The 22385-nt window shown below is 32.7% G+C and overlaps 2 protein-coding genes across 2 annotated transcripts in view; both read left to right on the top strand.

The window, feature by feature from the left end:
* The window catches only part of LOC145743991 (myosin-13-like), a 57564-nt gene extending 47641 nt beyond the window's left edge, over nucleotides 1–9923 (top strand). The window contains exons 2-12 of the mRNA XM_082562080.1: nucleotides 7272–7438; nucleotides 7521–7704; nucleotides 7789–7954; nucleotides 8033–8273; nucleotides 8351–8543; nucleotides 8625–8800; nucleotides 8887–9040; nucleotides 9124–9294; nucleotides 9381–9581; nucleotides 9691–9822; nucleotides 9918–9923. Of these exons, the coding sequence (XP_082418206.1) occupies nucleotides 7570–7704; nucleotides 7789–7954; nucleotides 8033–8273; nucleotides 8351–8543; nucleotides 8625–8800; nucleotides 8887–9040; nucleotides 9124–9294; nucleotides 9381–9581; nucleotides 9691–9822; nucleotides 9918–9923 (1575 nt within the window). The 5' untranslated portion in view covers nucleotides 7272–7438; nucleotides 7521–7569. The remainder of the gene's footprint in view (nucleotides 1–7271; nucleotides 7439–7520; nucleotides 7705–7788; nucleotides 7955–8032; nucleotides 8274–8350; nucleotides 8544–8624; nucleotides 8801–8886; nucleotides 9041–9123; nucleotides 9295–9380; nucleotides 9582–9690; nucleotides 9823–9917) is intronic.
* Nucleotides 797–22227, top strand: LOC145742320 (myosin-6-like). The gene is made up of 38 exons (XM_082560102.1): nucleotides 797–899; nucleotides 994–1100; nucleotides 1198–1341; nucleotides 1420–1576; nucleotides 14002–14029; nucleotides 14126–14222; nucleotides 14339–14431; nucleotides 14517–14580; nucleotides 14668–14766; nucleotides 14844–14947; nucleotides 15022–15160; nucleotides 15231–15349; nucleotides 15433–15582; nucleotides 15712–15882; nucleotides 15973–16146; nucleotides 16252–16384; nucleotides 16473–16581; nucleotides 16687–16860; nucleotides 16977–17100; nucleotides 17191–17327; nucleotides 17408–17663; nucleotides 17738–17980; nucleotides 18073–18249; nucleotides 18340–18720; nucleotides 18801–18938; nucleotides 19032–19266; nucleotides 19340–19488; nucleotides 19576–19742; nucleotides 19825–20008; nucleotides 20093–20258; nucleotides 20337–20577; nucleotides 20655–20847; nucleotides 20929–21104; nucleotides 21191–21344; nucleotides 21428–21598; nucleotides 21685–21885; nucleotides 21995–22126; nucleotides 22222–22227. Exons 1-38 carry the CDS (start codon nucleotides 803–805, stop codon nucleotides 22225–22227), a joined length of 5790 nt encoding a protein of 1929 aa, XP_082416228.1. The 5' UTR covers nucleotides 797–802.
* Nucleotides 22228–22385: the final 158 nt, after the last annotated feature.

Genomic DNA, 22385 nt, shown 5'->3' with positions numbered 1-22385 from the left:
TTTAGCAAGTGTCATAGCCACAACGATGCTTAGCGACATCACTCAACAAAATTTAATTACTTGTCACACATTAACTGTTATGAACATTTTTCACGTTTGCTTTAAGTAATTGCAACCTTTGTTATAATTTTAGAATTAACATAAGCAAATTCTTTAAAATCATAATCAAACAACTAAATTTACGTTTTCCTTTGTTGACCTTACCTTTAATAACCCGTTAGAGTTTAACGGCATAGTAGACACGCGAAAAAAAAGAGTTTTAAAGGCAAACTTTGGGAAATGTTTAAATGTTAATTAATTCTTGAAATTAAATGTCTATAAGCGCAATCTGTATTAGAATGTGTTCACTTAGTTTTATAAAAGGTTAAGTATACAACAATCATAAAATAACTTAAATTAAATTTGACCTTAGCTGAAAGTTACAATAATTAATTTATATTTATAAAACTACAATATGTTCACATAATTTGATAATGAAACTAATGTTTAATTTGATAATGAACTAATGTTTATGTTATTGTCCGTAACGGCTATGTTGCTGTTATATCTAGCACTATAAAGAAACTTTGCAGCCACACCTTTATCCAAAGCAAGAGACAAGATGATCACCTACATCAGCTGTGGCTACATATACGAAAGGTGTCGACACAAGTTCAGTTTAAAAAAAGGTAAAAGGTTTGAAAACTATAAAAGCCACAACATATTCACTTTTAAATCACAAAGCATTTGCTTACCATTACTTAGTAAAACCAAAACTTTACCTTTGTTTCAAGTTGTTTTCAATTAGGAAAAGTAATTTAAAATGGCAACTTTTGATTACGAAGCTGTTCAGGATGCAGCTCCTTATCTCAAGATGACGCAAGAAGAAATTCTGGCTAATACGACCCAGAAACCCGATGGTAAGAGAATAATAACATTATTTAACCAGTTTTGCAGAATTTTTTTAAAATATTTTTAACTATAACAATTAATTTACAAATGATTTGAATTTAGGAAAGAAATATTGTTGGTTTCCCGACAAAGAAGCAGCTTACGTTAAGGGAGAAGTAATCAAATCTGAAGGTGGAAAACACACCATCAAGAATTGTGAATCTGGAAAGGTAGATTAAATTAAAATAAACTAAAAAAAATTAAAAGTTACTAAGTTATTATAATAACACTTACTCAATTGATAATTAACAAAAACATCTCCGTTAGGAAATCACTGTTAAAGATGACGACCTTCAGCAAATGAACCCACCTCGATATGAAAAATGCGAAGACATGGTTAACATGACTTTCCTTAACGAAGCTAGTGTACTTAACAACTTGAGAACTCGATACGTGAAATTTATGATCTACGTAAGAATTTTATTTTTGGCTATCATATTTGGAGCATAGACTACGATACATTTTTTTACAATATTATTAACTTTCTAGACGTACTCCGGTCTCTTTTGTGTGACTGTGAACCCCTACAAGATGTTGCCGGTGTATGCTCCCTACGTCATCGCCGCTTACAAGGGAAAGAGGCGAACTGAGATGCCTCCTCATCTTTACTCGATTGCTGACAACGCTTACACCGAGATGTTGATGAGTAAGTTTGTTAAAAGGCTTTACTGTTTTAATACATAATTCAAAATAAGAATCATATAGGTTCAGATTTATGTTTCGTTTACGGACATTAAATTTTTTATTTATTTCTCAGATCGCCAAAATCAATCGATGTTGATTACGTAAGTGTTTATTTTAAGAATATTTTATTTTTACATACCCTACTATTTTGGTTGTTAGCTAAAATGACAATTTGATTTTTAGTGGAGAGTCTGGCGCTGGTAAAACTGTCAACACGAAGAAAGTTATCCAGTATTTTGCCCTTGTTGCCGCCTTTGGTGGAGCACAAGATGATTCAAAGGTATTGTAAATTTTGCGGATAAAAATTTAAAATTATACCAAACAAATTTAAAAACAAATTACTTTTTTAAATGCCTAATTTAAAAGACTGTCACTAATATGTTATTGTAATTTTAGGGCACTCTTGAAGATCAAATTGTTCAGTGCAATCCTGCTATGGAAGCTTTCGGTAATGCCAAGACTGTCAGAAACGACAACTCTTCTCGTTTCGTAAGTTTATTAATTTATTATTAATAAATTTATACAAATTAATTATATTACCTTATGCTTATTTTAAATTATTTTTATCTTCTAGGGTAAATTTATTCGAATTCATTTTGGAAGTACTGGTCAATTGGCATCTGGTGATATTGAACATTGTAAGTAGACGCTTTAACCAAATTCTAATATAAATAATTTTGTATTAAAAAATTTTATATTTATAATACTATTATAACAATTGTAGACTTGCTTGAGAAATCTCGTGTAATCTACCAACAAGAAGGAGAAAGAAACTATCACATTTTCTACCAGATTATCTCCGGGGCAAAGCCCGAACTTATCGGTATGTTTACTAATCTTTAAGTTATAACTATATACCTTTAAACAATAACAAACGAATTTTATGATATGTTTTTTAAAGACCAACTTTTGGTGACAAAGGATCCATACGAATACAAATCCATCTGTCAAGGTGTTGTTGCTGTTGAAAACATGGACGATGGAGAAGAATTGCTTCTTGCTGACGTAAGTTGCCTACCCGGTATAAAACTAATTGTTAAATAATTTAACAAATTAACACACTGTAATGGCTTTTAGGATGCTTTTCGAGTGCTTGGATTTAGCCAAGAAGAAATCAGTGGAATTTACAGATTGATGGCAGGTATTATGCATCAACAAAACATGAAGTTTAAGAACAAGCAGAGGGAAGAACAGGCCGAACCTGATGGCACTGAAGGTAATTTGAACTCAATCCTTACAAATTTGGCGTAAGTAAACAAATTTTAAATACTGATTATTAAATTATAGATGCCGACAAGGTTTCGTACTTGTTTGGTCTTAACTCAGCCGACTTTATGAAATATTTGTGCCATCCACGTGTGAAAGTTGGAAATGAATATGTTACTAAGGGGCAAACTTGCCCACAGGTATAGATATTTATCAAATATAAATTTATTGTACAAAAATGGTAATGGTTGATTTTAAATGTATAACACGTTTTTTTTTGTAATAGGTCAACATTTCAGTTGGATCTTTGAGCAAAGCAATCTTTGGACGTCACTTCGATTGGCTTGTCAAGTTGATCAACAAAACTTTGAGCACCAAACTACCAAGAAGTTTCTTCATTGGTGTACTCGATATTGCCGGATTCGAAATCTTTGACGTAAATAATTAAAATGCTTTATTATTTTTTATACAAGTATTTATTTGTTTATACTATAAAGTAATTTGTTAAGGAAGTACGCTCAATGCTATGAAATTATCAATTTTGAAACTATGTTAATATAACAACTTGTGCTTTCGAATACAGAGCAACAGCTTTGAGCAACTTTGCATTAACTTCACCAATGAGAAACTACAACAGTTTTTCAACCATCACATGTTTGTGTTGGAACAAGAAGAATACAAGAAGGAAGGAATTGACTGGGTCTTTATCGATTTCGGAATGGATTTAGCTGCTTGTGTCGAACTTATCGAAAAGGTTTGCCTCGTTGTAGAATTAAAAAACTGATATTATTTAAGCTATTATTTTATTTTCAAAATTTAAAAAATTTAAAATAGCCTTTGGGTATTATGTCCATCTTGGAAGAAGAGTGCATGTTCCCCAAAGCTTCAGATCAAACCTTTAAGGAAAAACTTTATCAAAACCATCTTGGAAAGAGCAAATCTTTCGGTAAACCAGTCAAGAAGACAAAATACGAAGCTCACTTTGAATTATACCATTACGCCGGAACTGTAAGTACATTGTAACCACTAACAAATTTTATTAGAGTTTTTTGACTCTTGTAAATATGTTATAACTACCTGTTATAAAAACAATAAATTAAATATTTTATTTAGGTACAATACAACATCGACGGATGGTTGGAAAAAAACAAGGACACGGTAAACAATAGCGTCGTTGATCTTTACAGAAAATCTTCTTTGAAACTTATGCAAACAATCTGGGAAGGATATGTCAGCCCCGAAGAAGGTAATTAGTTGTCTTGCCCAAGTTAATTAATATCCATTATTATATATATAAATATTTTTTTATATGTCGTTTAAAATTTTTATAAAATTGTTACAGCTGCTAGCGGTGGCGGCGGCAAAGGAGGAAAGAGAAAGAAGGGAGGTTCTTTCAACACTGTGTCTTCTCTTCACAGACAATCTCTTGGCAGTCTTATGACCAACCTTAGGTAAAATTATAATTTTATTAAAGACTAATTCTGTCAATTATTTTAATTAAAAGAAAACTCTTTACTTGCCAAATATATTTTTATTAGTACAATCATTTTAAAGAGCTACTGCACCTCATTTCGTGCGTTGTCTTATTCCCAACGAGCGAAAATGCCCAGGAGAGATGGAATCTCATCTTGTACTCCATCAGCTCAGATGTAATGGTGTGTTGGAAGGTATTCGTATTTGCAGAAAAGGTTTTCCCAACAGAATCCCATACGGAGACTTTAAACAACGGTGAGTATTAGGACTATATTAAGGCATTTTATAATTATCAATTAACTGGCGCAATATGTAAAATTTATTCAAATGCGCTTATCTATCAATTTTAAACGCTTTTAATTTATATTTAGATACCGAATCTTGAACCCCAATGCTGCACCAGAAGGTCAATTTATGGACAGCAAAAAAGCATCCGAGAAATTGCTTGGTAGCATTGATATCGACTACGAAAGTTACAAACTTGGTCACACCAAGGTATATTAACTAAATAATACGTTTAGTAATATTATTTTAAATTTAGTTAATTAAAACCTAAGAATTTTAAATAACACAAAATGGTTTTAGGTTTTCTTCCGAGCTGGTATGATCGGTCGACTTGAAGAATTGCGTGACGACAAATTGGCTTCCATCTTCAAACTTATCCAAGCTCGTATGCGTGGTTTGTTAACCAGACGTGAATACCAAAAAATGATTGAGCGAAAGTAAGTTTTTAATAATTAATTTTATAATTGCTATTATAACTAATTGTTGTATATTTATAACTTTACATTTTTGTCCTATAGACAAGCATGCCGTGTTATCCAATCCAACTTGCGTGCTTACTTCGGTATGGCCAACTGCGAATGGATGAAACTTATGTTCAAAATCAAACCTTTGTTGAAAACGGCGGAATCTGCTAAAGAGTTGGAGACTCTCGAGAAAGATTTTGAGGAATGCAAAACTAACCTTGAAAAAGAATCTAAGAGAAGAAAGGAGCTCGAAGAAATGCAAGTTTCATTTATTCAAGAGAAGAATGACTTGCTTATGCAACTTCAATCTGTAAGTATTTTAGAATTACACTTTCTTAGCATAGTATTCAAAGTTAAAGCAGTATTAAAATTAAAAATTTATTTAACAGCAACAAGATCAAATGGATGATGGGGAAGATCGATGTGATCAACTTATTAAAACTAAAGTTGAATTGGACGGTAAGATTAAGGAGTTAAATGAACGACTTGAAGATGAGGAAGAACTCAACAACGAACTTGTTTCAAAGAAGAGAAAACTTGAAGATGAATGTTCTGAGTTAAAGAAGGATATTGATGATTTAGAAATTACTCTCGCTAAAGTAGAGAAAGAAAAGCATGCAACCGAAAACAAGGTATTATATTTTTCTTTTAGTAACAATTCGGGAATTGTTAAAGTAATTCTATTAATAAGCACCTAAACTAATACATTGGTTTTTGTACGTAGTTGAAAAATCTTCAAGAAGAACTTGCATCACAAGATGAGCAAATCGCCAAGCTTCAAAAAGAAAAAAAAGCTTTACAAGAAGCTCATCAACAAACTCTTGACGATCTTCAATCAGAAGAAGACAAAGTCAATAGTTTGACCAAACAGAAATCTAAGCTTGAACAACAAGTCGATGACGTAAGTTACCAGTTTTGTTGTTAGACTTATAACAAACGTTTTATAATTGTTACTAAATTTTTTTAACTATTACTTTCTTAAATTTTCAATAGTTGGAAGCATCCCTCGAGCAAGAGAAAAAACTTCGAATGGAACTTGAACGAACCAAGAGGAAGTTAGAAGGAGATCTTCGTCTTACTCAAGAAACTGTTATGGATCTTGAAAACGACAAACAACGTCTTGAAGAGAAACTGAAGAAGCAAGAGTTTGAATACAGCCAACTTGCAACCAAGTTGGAAGATGAACAAGCTCTTGTTACTCAACTTCAAAAGAAGATCAAAGAGCTCCAAGCTCGAATTGAAGAGCTCGAGGAGGAATTGGAAGCAGAACGAGCTGCAAGAGCAAAGGTTGAAAAGCAGAGAGCTGATCTTTCACGAGAATTGGAAGAACTTAGCGAACGACTTGAGGAAGCTGGCGGTGCAACAGCTGCACAGGTACATATCAAACAACTTAACAATATCTACAAGTGTATTTTTGTTTATTTCGAAAAAATTTAAAACATATTTTTTAACAGATTGAACTCAACAAACGTCGTGAAGCCGAATTTTCGAAACTTCGACGTGAACTTGAAGAAGCTAACTTAGGACATGAAGCCACCGTTTCAACTCTTCGTAAGAAACATGCTGATACCTCATCCGAAATGAGCGAGCAGGTAATTATAATTGCCAAGGTTAAAAATAATCATTGATTGCCAAAATAATATAAATATTGGGAAATAAATTTTAATAATTAATTATCATTTTAGATTGACAACTTGCAACGAGTTAAACAAAAGTTGGAGAAGGAAAAGAGCGAAATGAAAATGGAAATCGACGATTTGGCAGCCAATGTTGAAAGTGTCACCAAAGCTAAACTTAACTACGAAAAAATGTCAAGGAACTTAGAGGAACAGTTAAACGAATCTAAGACCAAGAACGACAACTTCACCAAAGATGTAAACGAACTTAATGCCGCCAAAGCACGACTTTCCTCTGAAAATGGTGAGTGAAGTTTAATGAAGGTGTTAAATGTTATTTGTATGTTTCTTAATAAAAATTATTACTTAAATTAAAGGTGAACTGGGTCGTCAACTTGAGGAACGTGAACATTTGATGGCACAATTGACTCGCAGCAAGAACAGCTCAGCTCAACAAATCGACGAATTCAAACGAGTTGTCGAAGAAGAAACCAAAGCTAAGGCTGCACTCGCCCATGCCGTACAGGTAAGGATTTTTTGATCTTTGGTTGTGTTAGTATTTTAAATCTATAAGATAATTAAAAGTGCAGTAACAATATATTCTAATGAATAGGCTGCACGACACGACAACGATTTGTTGCGTGAGCAATACGAGGAAGAACAAGAAGCCAAAGCTGAACTTCAACGTGCTTTGTCAAAGGCAAACGCTGAAGTTGCTCAATGGAGAAACAAATACGAAACCGACGCTATTCAGAGAACCGAAGAACTTGAAGAAGCCAAGTAAGTTTTGTTATATACATCAAGATAATAATCTATACCATGACCTCTTACAATAATCTTAAATAAATAATAAATATTACAGAAAGAAGTTGGCTGCTCGACTTCAAGATGCTGAGGAACAAGTTGAAGCCATGCAAGCAAAGGCTGCTAGCTTGGACAAAACAAAGAACAGACTTCAAGGAGAAATTGAAGATCTTACAATTGATTTGGAACGTTCAAACTCGGCCGCTGCAGCACTTGACAAAAAACAACGCAATTTCGACAAGGTAAGTGTATACATAACATACCTTTAAGAAAATAAGAAGTAGTTTTGAATGACATTTTAAACCTAACAATTTGTTTTTTTTAAGATTCTTGCTGAGCACAAGCAAAAGGGAGAAGAAATTCAGGTTGAACTTGAACAATCTCAAAAGGAAGCCAGAAGTCTTTCCACTGAACTTTTCAAGATGAAAAACGCCTACGAGGAAGCTCTTGATGCACTTGAAACAATAAAACGAGAGAACAAAAACTTACAAGGTGAATAATAAACTTACAAGGTGAATAATACTAAATCTTTGATTTAACATCATTGTGAATTTAAACTTTTTTTTCCAGAGGAAATTGCTGATCTCACTGACCAAATGGGAGAAGGTGGCAAAAGCATTCATGAACTTGAAAAAGCAAAGAGAACTCTTGAACACGAACGCAATGAGATGCAAGCTGCCCTTGAAGAGGCCGAAGGAGCAATCGAAGGAGAAGAATCAAAAGTACTCCGACTCCAAGTTGAACTTGCTCAAATCAAACAAGAATTTGAACGACGAGTCTCCGAGAAAGACGAAGAAATTGACAACCAACGGTAAATTTAAACATTAACTCATTTATTAATTATGAAACTTTTACCATTGTAGCTTACTAATTTCCTTATATTTTTAGCCGAAACCAACAACGAAGTATCGAATCTATGCAAACTACTCTTGACTCAGAGAGCAAGGCCCGACAAGAAGCAGTCAGGATCAAGAAGAAGATGGAAGGTGATCTTAACGATCTTGAAATCCAACTTGGTCATGCCAACAGACAAGCTTCTGAAGCCCAAAAGAACGTAAAATCTACCCAAGGACACGTTAAGGTAAAACCAAAGGCGATTGCAATTTGTATTCACTATTTTTTAATTTATAAAAACTATTTAATGTATAAACTTTAATTTAAGGACTTGGAAATGCAAGTTGACGAAGCTCAACGACACTCTGAAGACCTCCAGGAACAAACTGCTGTGATTGAACGACGAAGCAATTTGTTGACAGCTGAAATTGAAGAACTACGATCTGCTTTGGAACAAGCTGAACGAGGCCGAAAACTTGCCGAAACTGAACTTCTTGAGAGCAGGTAAATTACTTTGATATTTATCATTTTAAATCTTAATTATAAAAAAATAAATAAACATTAGTCAAATTTACATTTTTACTTTGCAGTGAACGATCCAACCTTCTGCACACACAGAACACTGCTTTGATCAATCAGAAACGAAAACTTGAAGGTGAACTTCAAACTGTTCAAGGTGAGGTCGAGGAATCGATCCAAGAACAAAGAAATGCTGAAGATAAGGCCAAGAAAGCAATTGTTGATGTATGTAATAGTAATGTTGATAACAATTGTTTAGTTCAACACAGTTCCAAAATTTATAAATTAAATTTTATATACAATGACAGGCTGCAACTATGGCTGAAGAGCTTAAGAAAGAGCAAGACTTATCGTCTCACTTGGAACGAATGAAGAAAAACATGGAACAAACTGTCAAGGATCTCCAACAAAGATTGGACGAAGCTGAAAACATTGCTCTCAAAGGTGGAAAGAAACAAGTTCAAAAACTCGAAACTAGGGTAAGCTAATTTCATATAATCTTAGAATATTATATTATTATTGATTTGTTTTAAGGTATAAATAATAATGTAAAACTTAAAATTAGATTCGAGAATTGGAGAACGAATTAGACTCTGAACAACGACGCAACGGTGACTCAGTTAAATCTCAACGAAAACTTGAGCGAAAACTTAAGGAGGTTACTTACCAAGGCGAGGAAGACAAAAAGAATCTGACCAGAATTCAAGATCTTGTTGATAAATTGCAAATTAAAGTTAAAACTTACAAGAGACAAGCTGAAGAAGCGGTAAGAAATAAATTACAGTATACACTTACGCAAAATTTTAATAAAAATAAAGCGGTAATTAACTTAAATATTATCATCATAATTACATAATATATTAATTAATATTTAGGAGGAGCAAGCCAACTCAAACTTGGGTAAATACCGCAAGCTTCAACACGAACTTGATGATGCCGAAGAGAGAGCTGATATGGCTGAATCTGCTTTGAACAAGATGCGATCAAAGGCTCGAGATAGCAATAAGGTAGATACACTAAATTGTTTTTGATATCACAATATATATTATAGTCTACATTTATATTAGACAACTCAATAAATCATTTTCTGTTTTATTTTCAGCAATAAATCATCGACTTTTGGCGACGGACTTACTTTTCATTATGTTGTGAAGTATTTATTTGTCAATAAAATTTAATGCAATTACTTTTCTCTTTCTTTAATTTTCAATATGTATTTATATCAAAAAGTTGTTAAAAGTAATAAGTTACTCAATGAACAAGGTTATAGCCTACTACACAAGCAAAACTATGTAACACTTTTGCAAACAAGAATTTAGTTAAATGTAACTATTTAAAATTTAACGTTAAAAATTTATAATAGAAATATCACTACGGTTATGCTGTTCATTTAAAACTATTTACAAATATTAAATGAAACCATAACAGTTTAATTTGGATTTCTTACAATAGATCTTGCAATAATACGTCCTGAAATTTCTCGCATTTCGCCAAGTTTTGGCACAATTATAAAATATTTTCGCCTTGCATTTCTTCTGTTTAGTTTTGTTTCTGGCGTGGAAGTAATAGACTTTACACTGCTCATTCGTTTTACCGGATCACGTATGTTGTCCGGCTCTAAACAAAACAACGTTCCGTTTACCGTAGGAGGAAATTTGGAAGGACCGTATACCGTAGGAAAGAATTTAGGAGAACCGTAGTGTAATTATGTTTTGTGTCGAATTTTTATGTGTTTTTTCTACTTGTAAAAGTGTAACTATTAACATAAAATGCAATAAATAATAAACATCAGCTATAAATTACTACACTTTAGTGTAATATAGTTTAATTAACAGTTGTAAGTTCAATTAAGTCTCAAATTAGGCAGTACGCTTGTTGCTAATTAGTAGTCGTCAGACAAGACCTATTGTTTTAAGTTTGCCACTTTACTTAACACCGACGGTTGTCTTGCAGACAATATCTTATTCTTCAAATATATATATTCTTACCCCAACCCTATCTAAGTTTGTTGTTAATTAACAGACAGACTCCAAACGAAGTGTGTTGTTAATAAGCAAACACGACTGCACATTGTAAAGGTACAATGTGCGGAACAAAATCCTATCTTTCTATAAAATTGTTTCTTTTTAAGTTATTATGTAAAATTGTTTTTTTTTAATTGTTTTAATAAATGATTGTTTTGTCTGAACTTGTGTTATAGGTTTTTGAGTGATAAATTAGTGTCAGAGTTACGTTAAGTTATTTTTAAAATTAAATTAAGCCGACAGTAACCCGTAAAGTACGTTAGAGAAAACAACGTTTCGTTTACCGTAGAACAGAATTTAGGAGGACCGTATACCGTAGGAAAGAATTTAGGAGACGGTAGTGTAATTATGTTTTGTCTAGAACCGGACAACATTACCTTGTAGTTGAATTTTAAATTTTTCTAAAAATTTATTATAGTAAGGTATTGGGATGTTAAGTTGGTATAAGCATTTCATAGTAACCAATGCAAACTCAGAAAAATAAAACGTCTAAAATGCTCATAATAATAAAATGTCTAAAAAATATAAATAATTTGTCCAAATAAAAATAATTTAAGTTAAGAAATATTGGGACAAGCAAATAGTTGTGATTTAAAAAGGGATTATGTTCTCAATTTTATAGTTTTTTAAATATTTTCCCTTCTTTAATTTAACTTTTTGTCGACACCTTTTAATTAAATTAATTTAACAGCTTAGCTTAGTTGATCATAGTCAAACTTTTAGGCTTTAATGCACCTAAGGTAATCCCGGTTATTGTAATTCCTTAGATATAAAATTAAAATTAATATTTGTGCTGGATTATTTTTTATTATATAATTTTTCAGTTGATTTTATACAAAGCTATGTTAACTTGGTAGGTTATTACAGTCTTGGATTATGTTATTAAAAGGACATTTCGCGTAATACATAAGAATTGTAACAAATAAACTTAATGTCTTTCCATTATCTACTTTTAGTGTTATTGTAATTTAATTTAAATTGTTAAAAAATTAAAAAGTAGCAATTCTTTTGCCTTTAAATCACGCGTTGTATGACGTCATGCTAAAGCGACTCCTCGGGAAATTTCTTCACTACATGACTTCGAGCTTCATTCGAAATTGTGTGGAAACTCAACCGTGTCATTTACTTACTTGTTTTTAATTAAGTACTTACAAGTTAAATTTAGCTGTAGATTAAATTCATAATGGTAACTGATTTTTTGTATTGAATACTAAATATTATGCATTTTTAAATGTAAACTGCATTATTTGTAGTCGAATATCTGAAACATAAAAGAAAAATTAAAGTATAAATAATTACATATAATTTACAATTAAAAATTGAGAAGTTTGCGATTAACAAGTAATTGTATTCTAGCCTTCCGAAGTCAGAATGTTATTTAACCACTACAGAAATTCAGTTTTGTTCATCTAACTCAAAAAAAATACCAGGTATGCATTGTTTACAGCTTTCTTAATGGATATTTAAGTGACAACGCTTAGCGACAGTGATCAACAAACGTTAACTTCTATCCACATTATCTGCCATGAACATTTTCACGTTTGCTTAAAGTGGTGGCAATCTTTGTTACAAATTTTAGCATTTACTTATGCTAAATTTATTTTAAATCAAACAGTTAAATTTTCGTTTTATTTTGTTGGTATTATTTTTATTCAGCCGTTTAAGTCTTAAGGCATAGTAGATACGCAAAAAGATATAGTTTAAAGGCAAACTATGTAAAATGATCAGACTAAAATTAATTTTGAAATTAAATGCCTATAAGCGAAATCTGTATTGAAATGTGTTGGATTAGTTTTTTAAACAATGTAAAAATAACTTTGATTTTCAAATCACAACTATTGCCCAAGGGACTTTGTTAAAAATACCACGATCACCAAACTTTTTGAATTATATTTTGCCTTATCTGACAATACGACAATTAATAAAAACAATTTATTTTTTATATAAATTTACAATATCGCTAACATAATTTGAATTGTTATTAAAATAAACAAATATTTTTGTTATTGTTCATGTAGGCTATGTGGCTGTTTTATCTAGCACTATTTTGAAAACTTGCAGTCACACCTTTATTCAAAGCAAGAGACAAGATGATCACCTATATCAGCTGTGGCTACATATACGAAAGGTGTCGACAGAAGTTCAGTTTAAAAAAGGTAGAAGGTTTGAAAACTATAAAAGCCACAACATATTCACTTACAAATCACAAAGCATTTGCTTACCATTACTCAGTAAAACAAAACGTTTACTCTTGTTTCAAGTTGTTTTCAATCAAGAAAACTAATTTAAGATGGCAACTTTCGATTACGAAGCTGTCCAAGATGCAGCCCCTTATCTCAAGATGACCCAAGAAGAAATTTTGGCTAATACGACCCAGAAACCCGATGGTAAGAGAATAACATTATTTTAAAAGTATTGGTTTTGTGCAAAATTTTTAAAATTTTAAAAATTTTTAGGAAAGAAATATTGTTGGTTTCCCGACAAAGAAGCAGCTTACGTTAAGGGAGAAGTGATTAAATCTGAAGGTGGAAAACACACCATCAAGAATTGTGAATCTGGAAAGGTAGATTAAACTAAAAAAAAACTCAACCAAATAATTTCAAAGTTACCAAGTTATTATAATAACACTTACTAAATTGATAATTAACAATAACATCTCCGTTAGGAAATCTCTGTTAAAGATGACGACCTTCAGCAAATGAACCCACCTCGATATGAGAAATGCGAAGACATGGTCAACATGACTTTTCTTAACGAAGCTAGTGTACTGAACAACTTGAGAACACGATACGTGAAATTTATGATCTACGTAAGAATTTTATTTGACTATCATAAGCATAGCTTACGATATATTTTTCTACAACATTAATAACTTTCTAGACGTACTCCGGTCTCTTTTGTGTTACTGTGAACCCCTACAAGATGTTGCCGGTGTATGCTCCCTACGTCATCGCCGCTTACAAGGGAAAGAGACGAACTGAGATGCCTCCTCATCTTTACTCAATTGCTGACAACGCTTACACCGAGATGTTGATGAGTAAGTTTGTTAAAAAATGTTTCTGTTTTAGTAAATCTAAGTTACAAATAAAGAGCTATTTACTGTTATTTAGCTAACGATTTATGCTTGTTTACGTACTTTGAAAATTGTTATTTGTTTTATAGATCGCCAGAATCAATCTATGTTGATTACGTAAGTAATAACTTTAAGAACTTTTTTTACATATCTCAAATTTTTACATAACCCCAAATTTGGTTTAAAAACTAAAATCGACCATTTGGATTTTAGTGGAGAATCTGGTGCCGGAAAGACTGTCAACACAAAGAAAGTTATTCAGTATTTTGCTCTTGTTGCCGCATTTGGTGGAGCACAAGATGATTCAAAGGTATTGTTAATTTTACCGATAAACATTCTGTATAATAGCACGCTAATTTATATACAAGTTATTCGTTTAAAAACAAAATTTAAAAGACTAATACTAACATGTTAATGTAATTTAAGGGCACACTTGAAGATCAAATTGTTCAGTGCAATCCTGCTATGGAAGCTTTCGGTAATGCCAAAACCGTTAGAAACGACAACTCATCTCGTTTCGTAAGTTTATTAATTTACAATTAATAAATTTATACAAATTAGTTATATTACCCTATGCTTATTTTAATTTTTTTTTATTTTTCAGGGTAAATTTATCCGAATTCATTTTGGAAGTACTGGTCAATTGGCATCTGGTGATATTGAGCATTGTAAGTAAACGCTACAATTTACCTAATATTGATATAAATGATTTAGTATTAAAAACTTTCATATTTATAATACTATAACAATTATAGACTTGCTTGAGAAGTCTCGTGTAATCTATCAACAAGAAGGAGAAAGAAACTACCACATTTTCTACCAGATCATCTCCGGGGCAAAGCCCGAACTTATTGGTATGTTTACTTATATTTAAATTACCTACTATACTTTAACAAGTTTAAACAAATTTAACTTTATTTTTCTCTTATAGACCAACTCTTGGTGACAAAGGATCCATACGAATACAAATCCATCTGTCAAGGTGTTGTTGCTGTTGATAACATGGACGATGGAGAAGAATTGCTTCTTGCCGACGTAAGTTGCCGTCCTATTTTAAAATTCATTATTTAGATAATTTTACTAAAGTAAGACCCTGTAATGGCTTTTAGGATGCTTTCCGAGTGCTTGGATTCAATCAAGAAGAAATCAGTGGAATTTACAGGTTGATGGCTGGCATTATGCATCAACAAAACATGAAGTTTAAGAACAAGCAGAGAGAAGAACAGGCCGAACCTGATGGCACTGAAGGTTATTTCAGCTCAACCTCACTCATTTGACTTAAGTAAACAAATTTTTAATATTGCATCTTAAATTTTAGATGCCGACAAGGTTTCCTACTTGTTCGGTCTTAACTCAGCCGACTTCATGAAATACTTGTGCCATCCACGTGTTAAAGTAGGAAATGAATACGTCACCAAGGGACAAACTTGCCCACAGGTAAAAAATTACAATTTTTAAATTCATTTTACGAAAATGCAGTGGTTTATTTATTTGTATAACACAATTTTTGTTTATAATAGGTCAACATCTCAGTTGGAGCTTTGAGCAAAGCAATCTTTGGTCGTCACTTCGATTGGCTTGTTAAGTTGATTAACAAAACTTTGAGCACCAAACTACCAAGAAGTTTCTTCATTGGTGTACTCGATATTGCTGGATTCGAAATCTTTGACGTAAATAATTTAAATATTTTAATAATTTTTAAATAATTTTTCATTCTGTCTATACGAAGTTTTTTTAACCCTGTTCAAAAACCAAAGCTCAATGCTAAGAAAATATTAATTTTAAAACGATGTTTTTAGAGCAACAGCTTCGAACAACTTTGTATTAACTTCACCAATGAGAAACTTCAACAGTTTTTCAACCATCACATGTTCGTGTTAGAACAAGAAGAATACAAGAAGGAGGGAATTGACTGGGTCTTTATCGATTTCGGGATGGACTTGGCTGCTTGTGTCGAACTTATCGAAAAGGTTTGTCTCGTTGTAGAATTTAAAAACTGATTTCATTGAAAGGTAGTATTTTAAATTTTAAATTTATAATTTTTAAACTTTTTTAAACAGCCCTTGGGTATTATGTCTATCTTGGAAGAAGAGTGCATGTTCCCCAAAGCTTCAGATCAAACTTTCAAGGAAAAACTTTACCAAAACCATCTTGGTAAGAGCAAATCTTTCGGTAAACCAGTCAAGAAGACAAAATACGAAGCTCACTTTGAATTATACCATTACGCCGGAACTGTAAGTACATTGTAACCACTAACAAATTTTATTACATTTTTTGGACCCATGTTAATATGCTTTATCTACCTGTTATAGAAACAATAAATTAAATATTTTTTTCAGGTACAATACAACATCGACGGATGGTTGGAAAAAAACAAGGATACAGTAAACAACAGCGTCGTAGATCTTTACAGAAAATCTTCACTGAAACTTATGCAAACGATCTGGGAAGGATATGTTAGCCCCGAAGAAGGTAATTAGTTGTCTTACTCCAGTTAATCATTATTCAATATTATATATATATATATATGTGGTTTAATATTTTTATAAAATTGTTACAGCTGCTAGCGGTGGCGGCGGCAAAGGAGGAAAGAGAAAGAAGGGAGGATCTTTCAACACTGTGTCTTCACTTCACAGACAATCTCTTGGCAGTCTTATGACCAACCTTAGGTAGAATTATGATTTTATTTAAGACTACTCCTATCTAATATTTTTATCAAAAGAAAACTTCTTACTTGGCAATTATACATTTATTTATACATGCATTTTTAACAGAGCTACTGCACCTCATTTCGTGCGTTGTCTTATTCCCAACGAGCGAAAATGTCCAGGAGAAATGGAATCTCATCTTGTACTTCATCAGCTCAGATGTAATGGTGTGTTGGAAGGTATTCGTATTTGCAGAAAAGGTTTTCCCAACAGAATCCCATACGGAGACTTCAAACAACGGTAAATATTAGGATTGTATTAAGGCATTTTATAATTAGCAATTAACTTTCGCAATATGTGAAATTTATTCAAGTTTGCCTACTTATCAATTTTAAACGCTTTAAATTCATATTTAGATACCGAATCTTGAACCCCAATGCTGCACCAGAAGGTCAATTTATGGACAGCAAAAAAGCATCCGAAAAGTTACTTGGTAGCATCGATATTGATCACGAAAGTTACAAACTTGGTCACACCAAGGTATGTATAGTAAATATTATTTTTGGTAATATGATTTTAAGTGCAATCATTTAAAACCTTACAATTTTTAATAATAAATTATGGTCATAGGTTTTCTTCCGAGCTGGTATGATCGGTCGACTTGAAGAATTGCGTGACGACAAATTGGCTTCTATCTTCAAACTTATCCAAGCTCGTATGCGTGGTTTGTTAACCAGACGTGAATACCAGAAAATGATTGAGCGAAAGTAAGTTTTTATAATTTATTTTTTAAGAGCAATTATATCTTATTGTTGTTTATTTATATTATAACGTTTTTGTTTCACAGACAAGCATGCCGTGTTATCCAATCCAACTTGCGTGCTTACTTCGGTATGGCCAACTGCGAATGGATGAAACTTATGTTTAAAATCAAACCTTTGTTGAAAACCGCGGAATCTGCTAAAGAGTTGGAAACCCTCGAAAAAGATTTTGAGGAATGCAAAACCAACCTTGAAAAAGAATCCAAGAGAAGAAAAGAGCTCGAAGAAATGCAAGTTTCATTTATTCAAGAGAAGAATGACTTGCTTATGCAACTGCAATCTGTAAGTATTTTATAATTGCATTCATTATTGTCTTAAAAATAAAGCATTGTTTAAACTGGCAATTTATTTAACAGCAACAAGATCAAATGGATGATGGAGAAGATCGATGTGATCAGCTTATTAAAACTAAAGTTGAATTGGACGGTAAGATTAAAGAGTTAAATGAACGACTTGAAGATGAGGAAGAACTCAACAACGAACTTGTTTCGAAGAAGAGAAAACTTGAAGATGAATGTTCTGAGTTAAAAAAAGATATTGATGATTTAGAGATTACTCTCGCTAAAGTCGAGAAAGAAAAACATGCAACTGAGAACAAGGTAATATATTTTTCCTTAAGTAACAATTTGGGTTGTGTTAAAGTAATTTTATTAATAAGCACCTAAACTAATACATTGGTTTTTGTACGTAGTTAAAAAATCTTCAAGAAGAACTTGCATCACAAGATGAGCAAATTGCTAAGCTTCAAAAAGAAAAAAAAGCTTTACAAGAAGCTCATCAACAAACTCTTGACGATCTTCAATCAGAAGAAGACAAAGTCAACAGTTTGACCAAACAGAAATCTAAGCTTGAACAACAAGTCGATGACGTAAGTTACCAGTTTTGTTGTTAGGCTTATAAAAAAGTTTATATTAGGTACTTGAATTGTTTCAACATTGCTTCCTTTAAATTCAAATAGTTGGAAGCATCTCTTGAGCAAGAGAAAAAACTTCGAATGGAACTTGAGCGAACCAAGAGGAAGTTAGAAGGAGATCTTCGTCTTACTCAAGAAACTGTTATGGATCTTGAAAACGACAAACAACGTCTTGAAGAGAAACTGAAGAAGCAAGAGTTTGAATACAGCCAACTTGCAACCAAGTTGGAAGATGAACAAGCTCTTGTTACTCAACTTCAAAAGAAGATCAAAGAGCTCCAAGCTCGAATTGAAGAGCTCGAGGAGGAATTGGAAGCAGAACGAGCTGCAAGAGCAAAGGTTGAAAAGCAGAGAGCTGATCTTTCACGAGAATTGGAAGAACTTAGCGAACGACTTGAGGAAGCTGGCGGTGCAACAGCTGCACAGGTACATATCAAACAACTTAACAATATCTACAAGTGTATTTTTGTTTATTTCGAAAAAATTTAAAACATATTTTTTAACAGATTGAACTCAACAAACGTCGTGAAGCCGAATTTTCGAAACTTCGACGTGAACTTGAAGAAGCTAACTTAGGACATGAAGCCACCGTTTCAACTCTTCGTAAGAAACATGCTGATACCTCATCCGAAATGAGCGAGCAGGTAATTATAATTGCCAAGGTTAAAAATAATCATTGATTGCCAAAATAATATAAATATTGGGAAATAAATTTTAATAATTAATTATCATTTTAGATTGACAACTTGCAACGAGTTAAACAAAAGTTGGAGAAGGAAAAGAGCGAAATGAAAATGGAAATCGACGATTTGGCAGCCAATGTTGAAAGTGTCACCAAAGCTAAACTTAACTACGAAAAAATGTCAAGGAACTTAGAGGAACAGTTAAACGAATCTAAGACCAAGAACGACAACTTCACCAAAGATGTAAACGAACTTAATGCCGCCAAAGCACGACTTTCCTCTGAAAATGGTGAGTGAAGTTTAATGAAGGTGTTAAATGTTATTCGTATGTTTCTTAATAAAAATTATTACTTAAATTAAAGGTGAACTGGGTCGTCAACTTGAGGAACGTGAACATTTGATGGCACAATTGACTCGCAGCAAGAACAGCTCAGCTCAACAAATCGACGAATTCAAACGAGTTGTCGAAGAAGAAACCAAAGCTAAGGCTGCACTCGCCCATGCCGTACAGGTAAGGATTTTTTGATCTTTGGTTGTGTTAGTATTTTAAATCTATAAGATAATTAAAAGTGCAGTAACAATATATTCTAATGAATAGGCTGCACGACACGACAACGATTTGTTGCGTGAGCAATACGAGGAAGAACAAGAAGCCAAAGCTGAACTTCAACGTGCTTTGTCAAAGGCAAACGCTGAAGTTGCTCAATGGAGAAACAAATACGAAACCGACGCTATTCAGAGAACCGAAGAACTTGAAGAAGCCAAGTAAGTTTTGTTATATACATCAAGATAATAATCTATACCATGACCTCTTACAATAATCTTAAATAAATAATAAATATTACAGAAAGAAGTTGGCTGCTCGACTTCAAGATGCTGAGGAACAAGTTGAAGCCATGCAAGCAAAGGCTGCTAGCTTGGACAAAACAAAGAACAGACTTCAAGGAGAAATTGAAGATCTTACAATTGATTTGGAACGTTCAAACTCGGCCGCTGCAGCACTTGACAAAAAACAACGCAATTTCGACAAGGTAAGTGTATACATAACATACCTTTAAGAAAATAAGAAGTAGTTTTGAATGACATTTTAAACCTAACAATTTGTTTTTTTTAAGATTCTTGCTGAGCACAAGCAAAAGGGAGAAGAAATTCAGGTTGAACTTGAACAATCTCAAAAGGAAGCCAGAAGTTTTTCCACTGAACTTTTCAAGATGAAAAACGCCTACGAGGAAGCTCTTGATGCACTTGAAACAGTAAAACGAGAGAACAAAAACTTACAAGGTGAATAATAAACTTACAAGGTGAATAATACTAAATCTTTGATTTAACATCATTGTGAATTTAAACTTTTTTTTCCAGAGGAAATTGCTGATCTCACTGACCAAATGGGAGAAGGTGGCAAAAGCATTCATGAACTTGAAAAAGCAAAGAGAACTCTTGAACACGAACGCAATGAGATGCAAGCTGCCCTTGAAGAGGCCGAAGGAGCAATCGAAGGAGAAGAATCAAAAGTACTCCGACTCCAAGTTGAACTTGCTCAAATCAAACAAGAATTTGAACGACGAGTCTCCGAGAAAGACGAAGAAATTGACAACCAACGGTAAATTTAAACATTAACTCATTTATTAATTATGAAACTTTTACCATTGTAGCTTACTAATTTCCTTATATTTTTAGCCGAAACCAACAACGAAGTATCGAATCTATGCAAACTACTCTTGACTCAGAGAGCAAGGCCCGACAAGAAGCAGTCAGGATCAAGAAGAAGATGGAAGGTGATCTTAACGATCTTGAAATCCAACTTGGTCATGCCAACAGACAAGCTTCTGAAGCCCAAAAGAACGTAAAATCTACCCAAGGACACGTTAAGGTAAAACCAAAGGCGATTGCAATTTGTATTCACTATTTTTTAATTTATAAAAACTATTTAATGTATAAACTTTAATTTAAGGACTTGGAAATGCAAGTTGACGAAGCTCAACGACACTCTGAAGACCTCCAGGAACAAACTGCTGTGATTGAACGACGAAGCAATTTGTTGACAGCTGAAATTGAAGAACTACGATCTGCTTTGGAACAAGCTGAACGAGGCCGAAAACTTGCCGAAACTGAACTTCTTGAGAGCAGGTAAATTACTTTGATATTTATCATTTTAAATCTTAATTATAAAAAAATAAATAAACATTAGTCAAATTTACATTTTTACTTTGCAGTGAACGATCCAACCTTCTGCACACACAGAACACTGCTTTGATCAATCAGAAACGAAAACTTGAAGGTGAACTTCAAACTGTTCAAGGTGAGGTCGAGGAATCGATCCAAGAACAAAGAAATGCTGAAGATAAGGCCAAGAAAGCAATTGTTGATGTATGTAATAGTAATGTTGATAACAATTGTTTAGTTCAACACAGTTCCAAAATTTATAAATTAAATTTTATATACAATGACAGGCTGCAACTATGGCTGAAGAGCTTAAGAAAGAGCAAGACTTATCGTCTCACTTGGAACGAATGAAGAAAAACATGGAACAAACTGTCAAGGATCTCCAACAAAGATTGGACGAAGCTGAAAACATTGCTCTCAAAGGTGGAAAGAAACAAGTTCAAAAACTCGAAACTAGGGTAAGCTAATTTCATATAATCTTAGAATATTATATTATTATTGATTTGTTTTAAGGTATAAATAATAATGTAAAACTTAAAATTAGATTCGAGAATTGGAGAACGAATTAGACTCTGAACAACGACGCAACGGTGACTCAGTTAAATCTCAACGAAAACTTGAGCGAAAACTTAAGGAGGTTACTTACCAAGGCGAGGAAGACAAAAAGAATCTGACCAGAATTCAAGATCTTGTTGATAAATTGCAAATTAAAGTTAAAACTTACAAGAGACAAGCTGAAGAAGCGGTAAGAAATAAATTACAGTATACACTTACGCAAAATTTTAATAAAAATAAAGCGGTAATTAACTTAAATATTATCATCATAATTACATAATATATTAATTAATATTTAGGAGGAGCAAGCCAACTCAAACTTGGGTAAATACCGCAAGCTTCAACACGAACTTGATGATGCCGAAGAGAGAGCTGATATGGCTGAATCTGCTTTGAACAAGATGCGATCAAAGGCTCGAGATAGCAATAAGGTAGATACACTAAATTGTTTTTGATATCACAATATATATTATAGTCTACATTTATATTAGACAACTCAATAAATCATTTTCTGTTTTATTTTCAGCAATAAATCATCGACTTTTGGCGACGGACTTACTTTTCATTATGTTGTGAAGTATTTATTTGTCAATAAAATTTAATGCAATTACTTTTCTCTTTCTTTAATTTTCAATATGTATTTATATCAAAAAGTTGTTAAAAGTAATAAGTTACTCAATGAACAAGGTT

Source organism: Corella eumyota, chromosome 2 (genome assembly GCF_963082875.1).
Source record: "Corella eumyota chromosome 2, kaCorEumy4.1, whole genome shotgun sequence".
Taxonomy (NCBI): domain Eukaryota; kingdom Metazoa; phylum Chordata; class Ascidiacea; order Phlebobranchia; family Corellidae; genus Corella; species Corella eumyota.
This window is presented reverse-complemented; position numbering and strand designations above follow the sequence as displayed.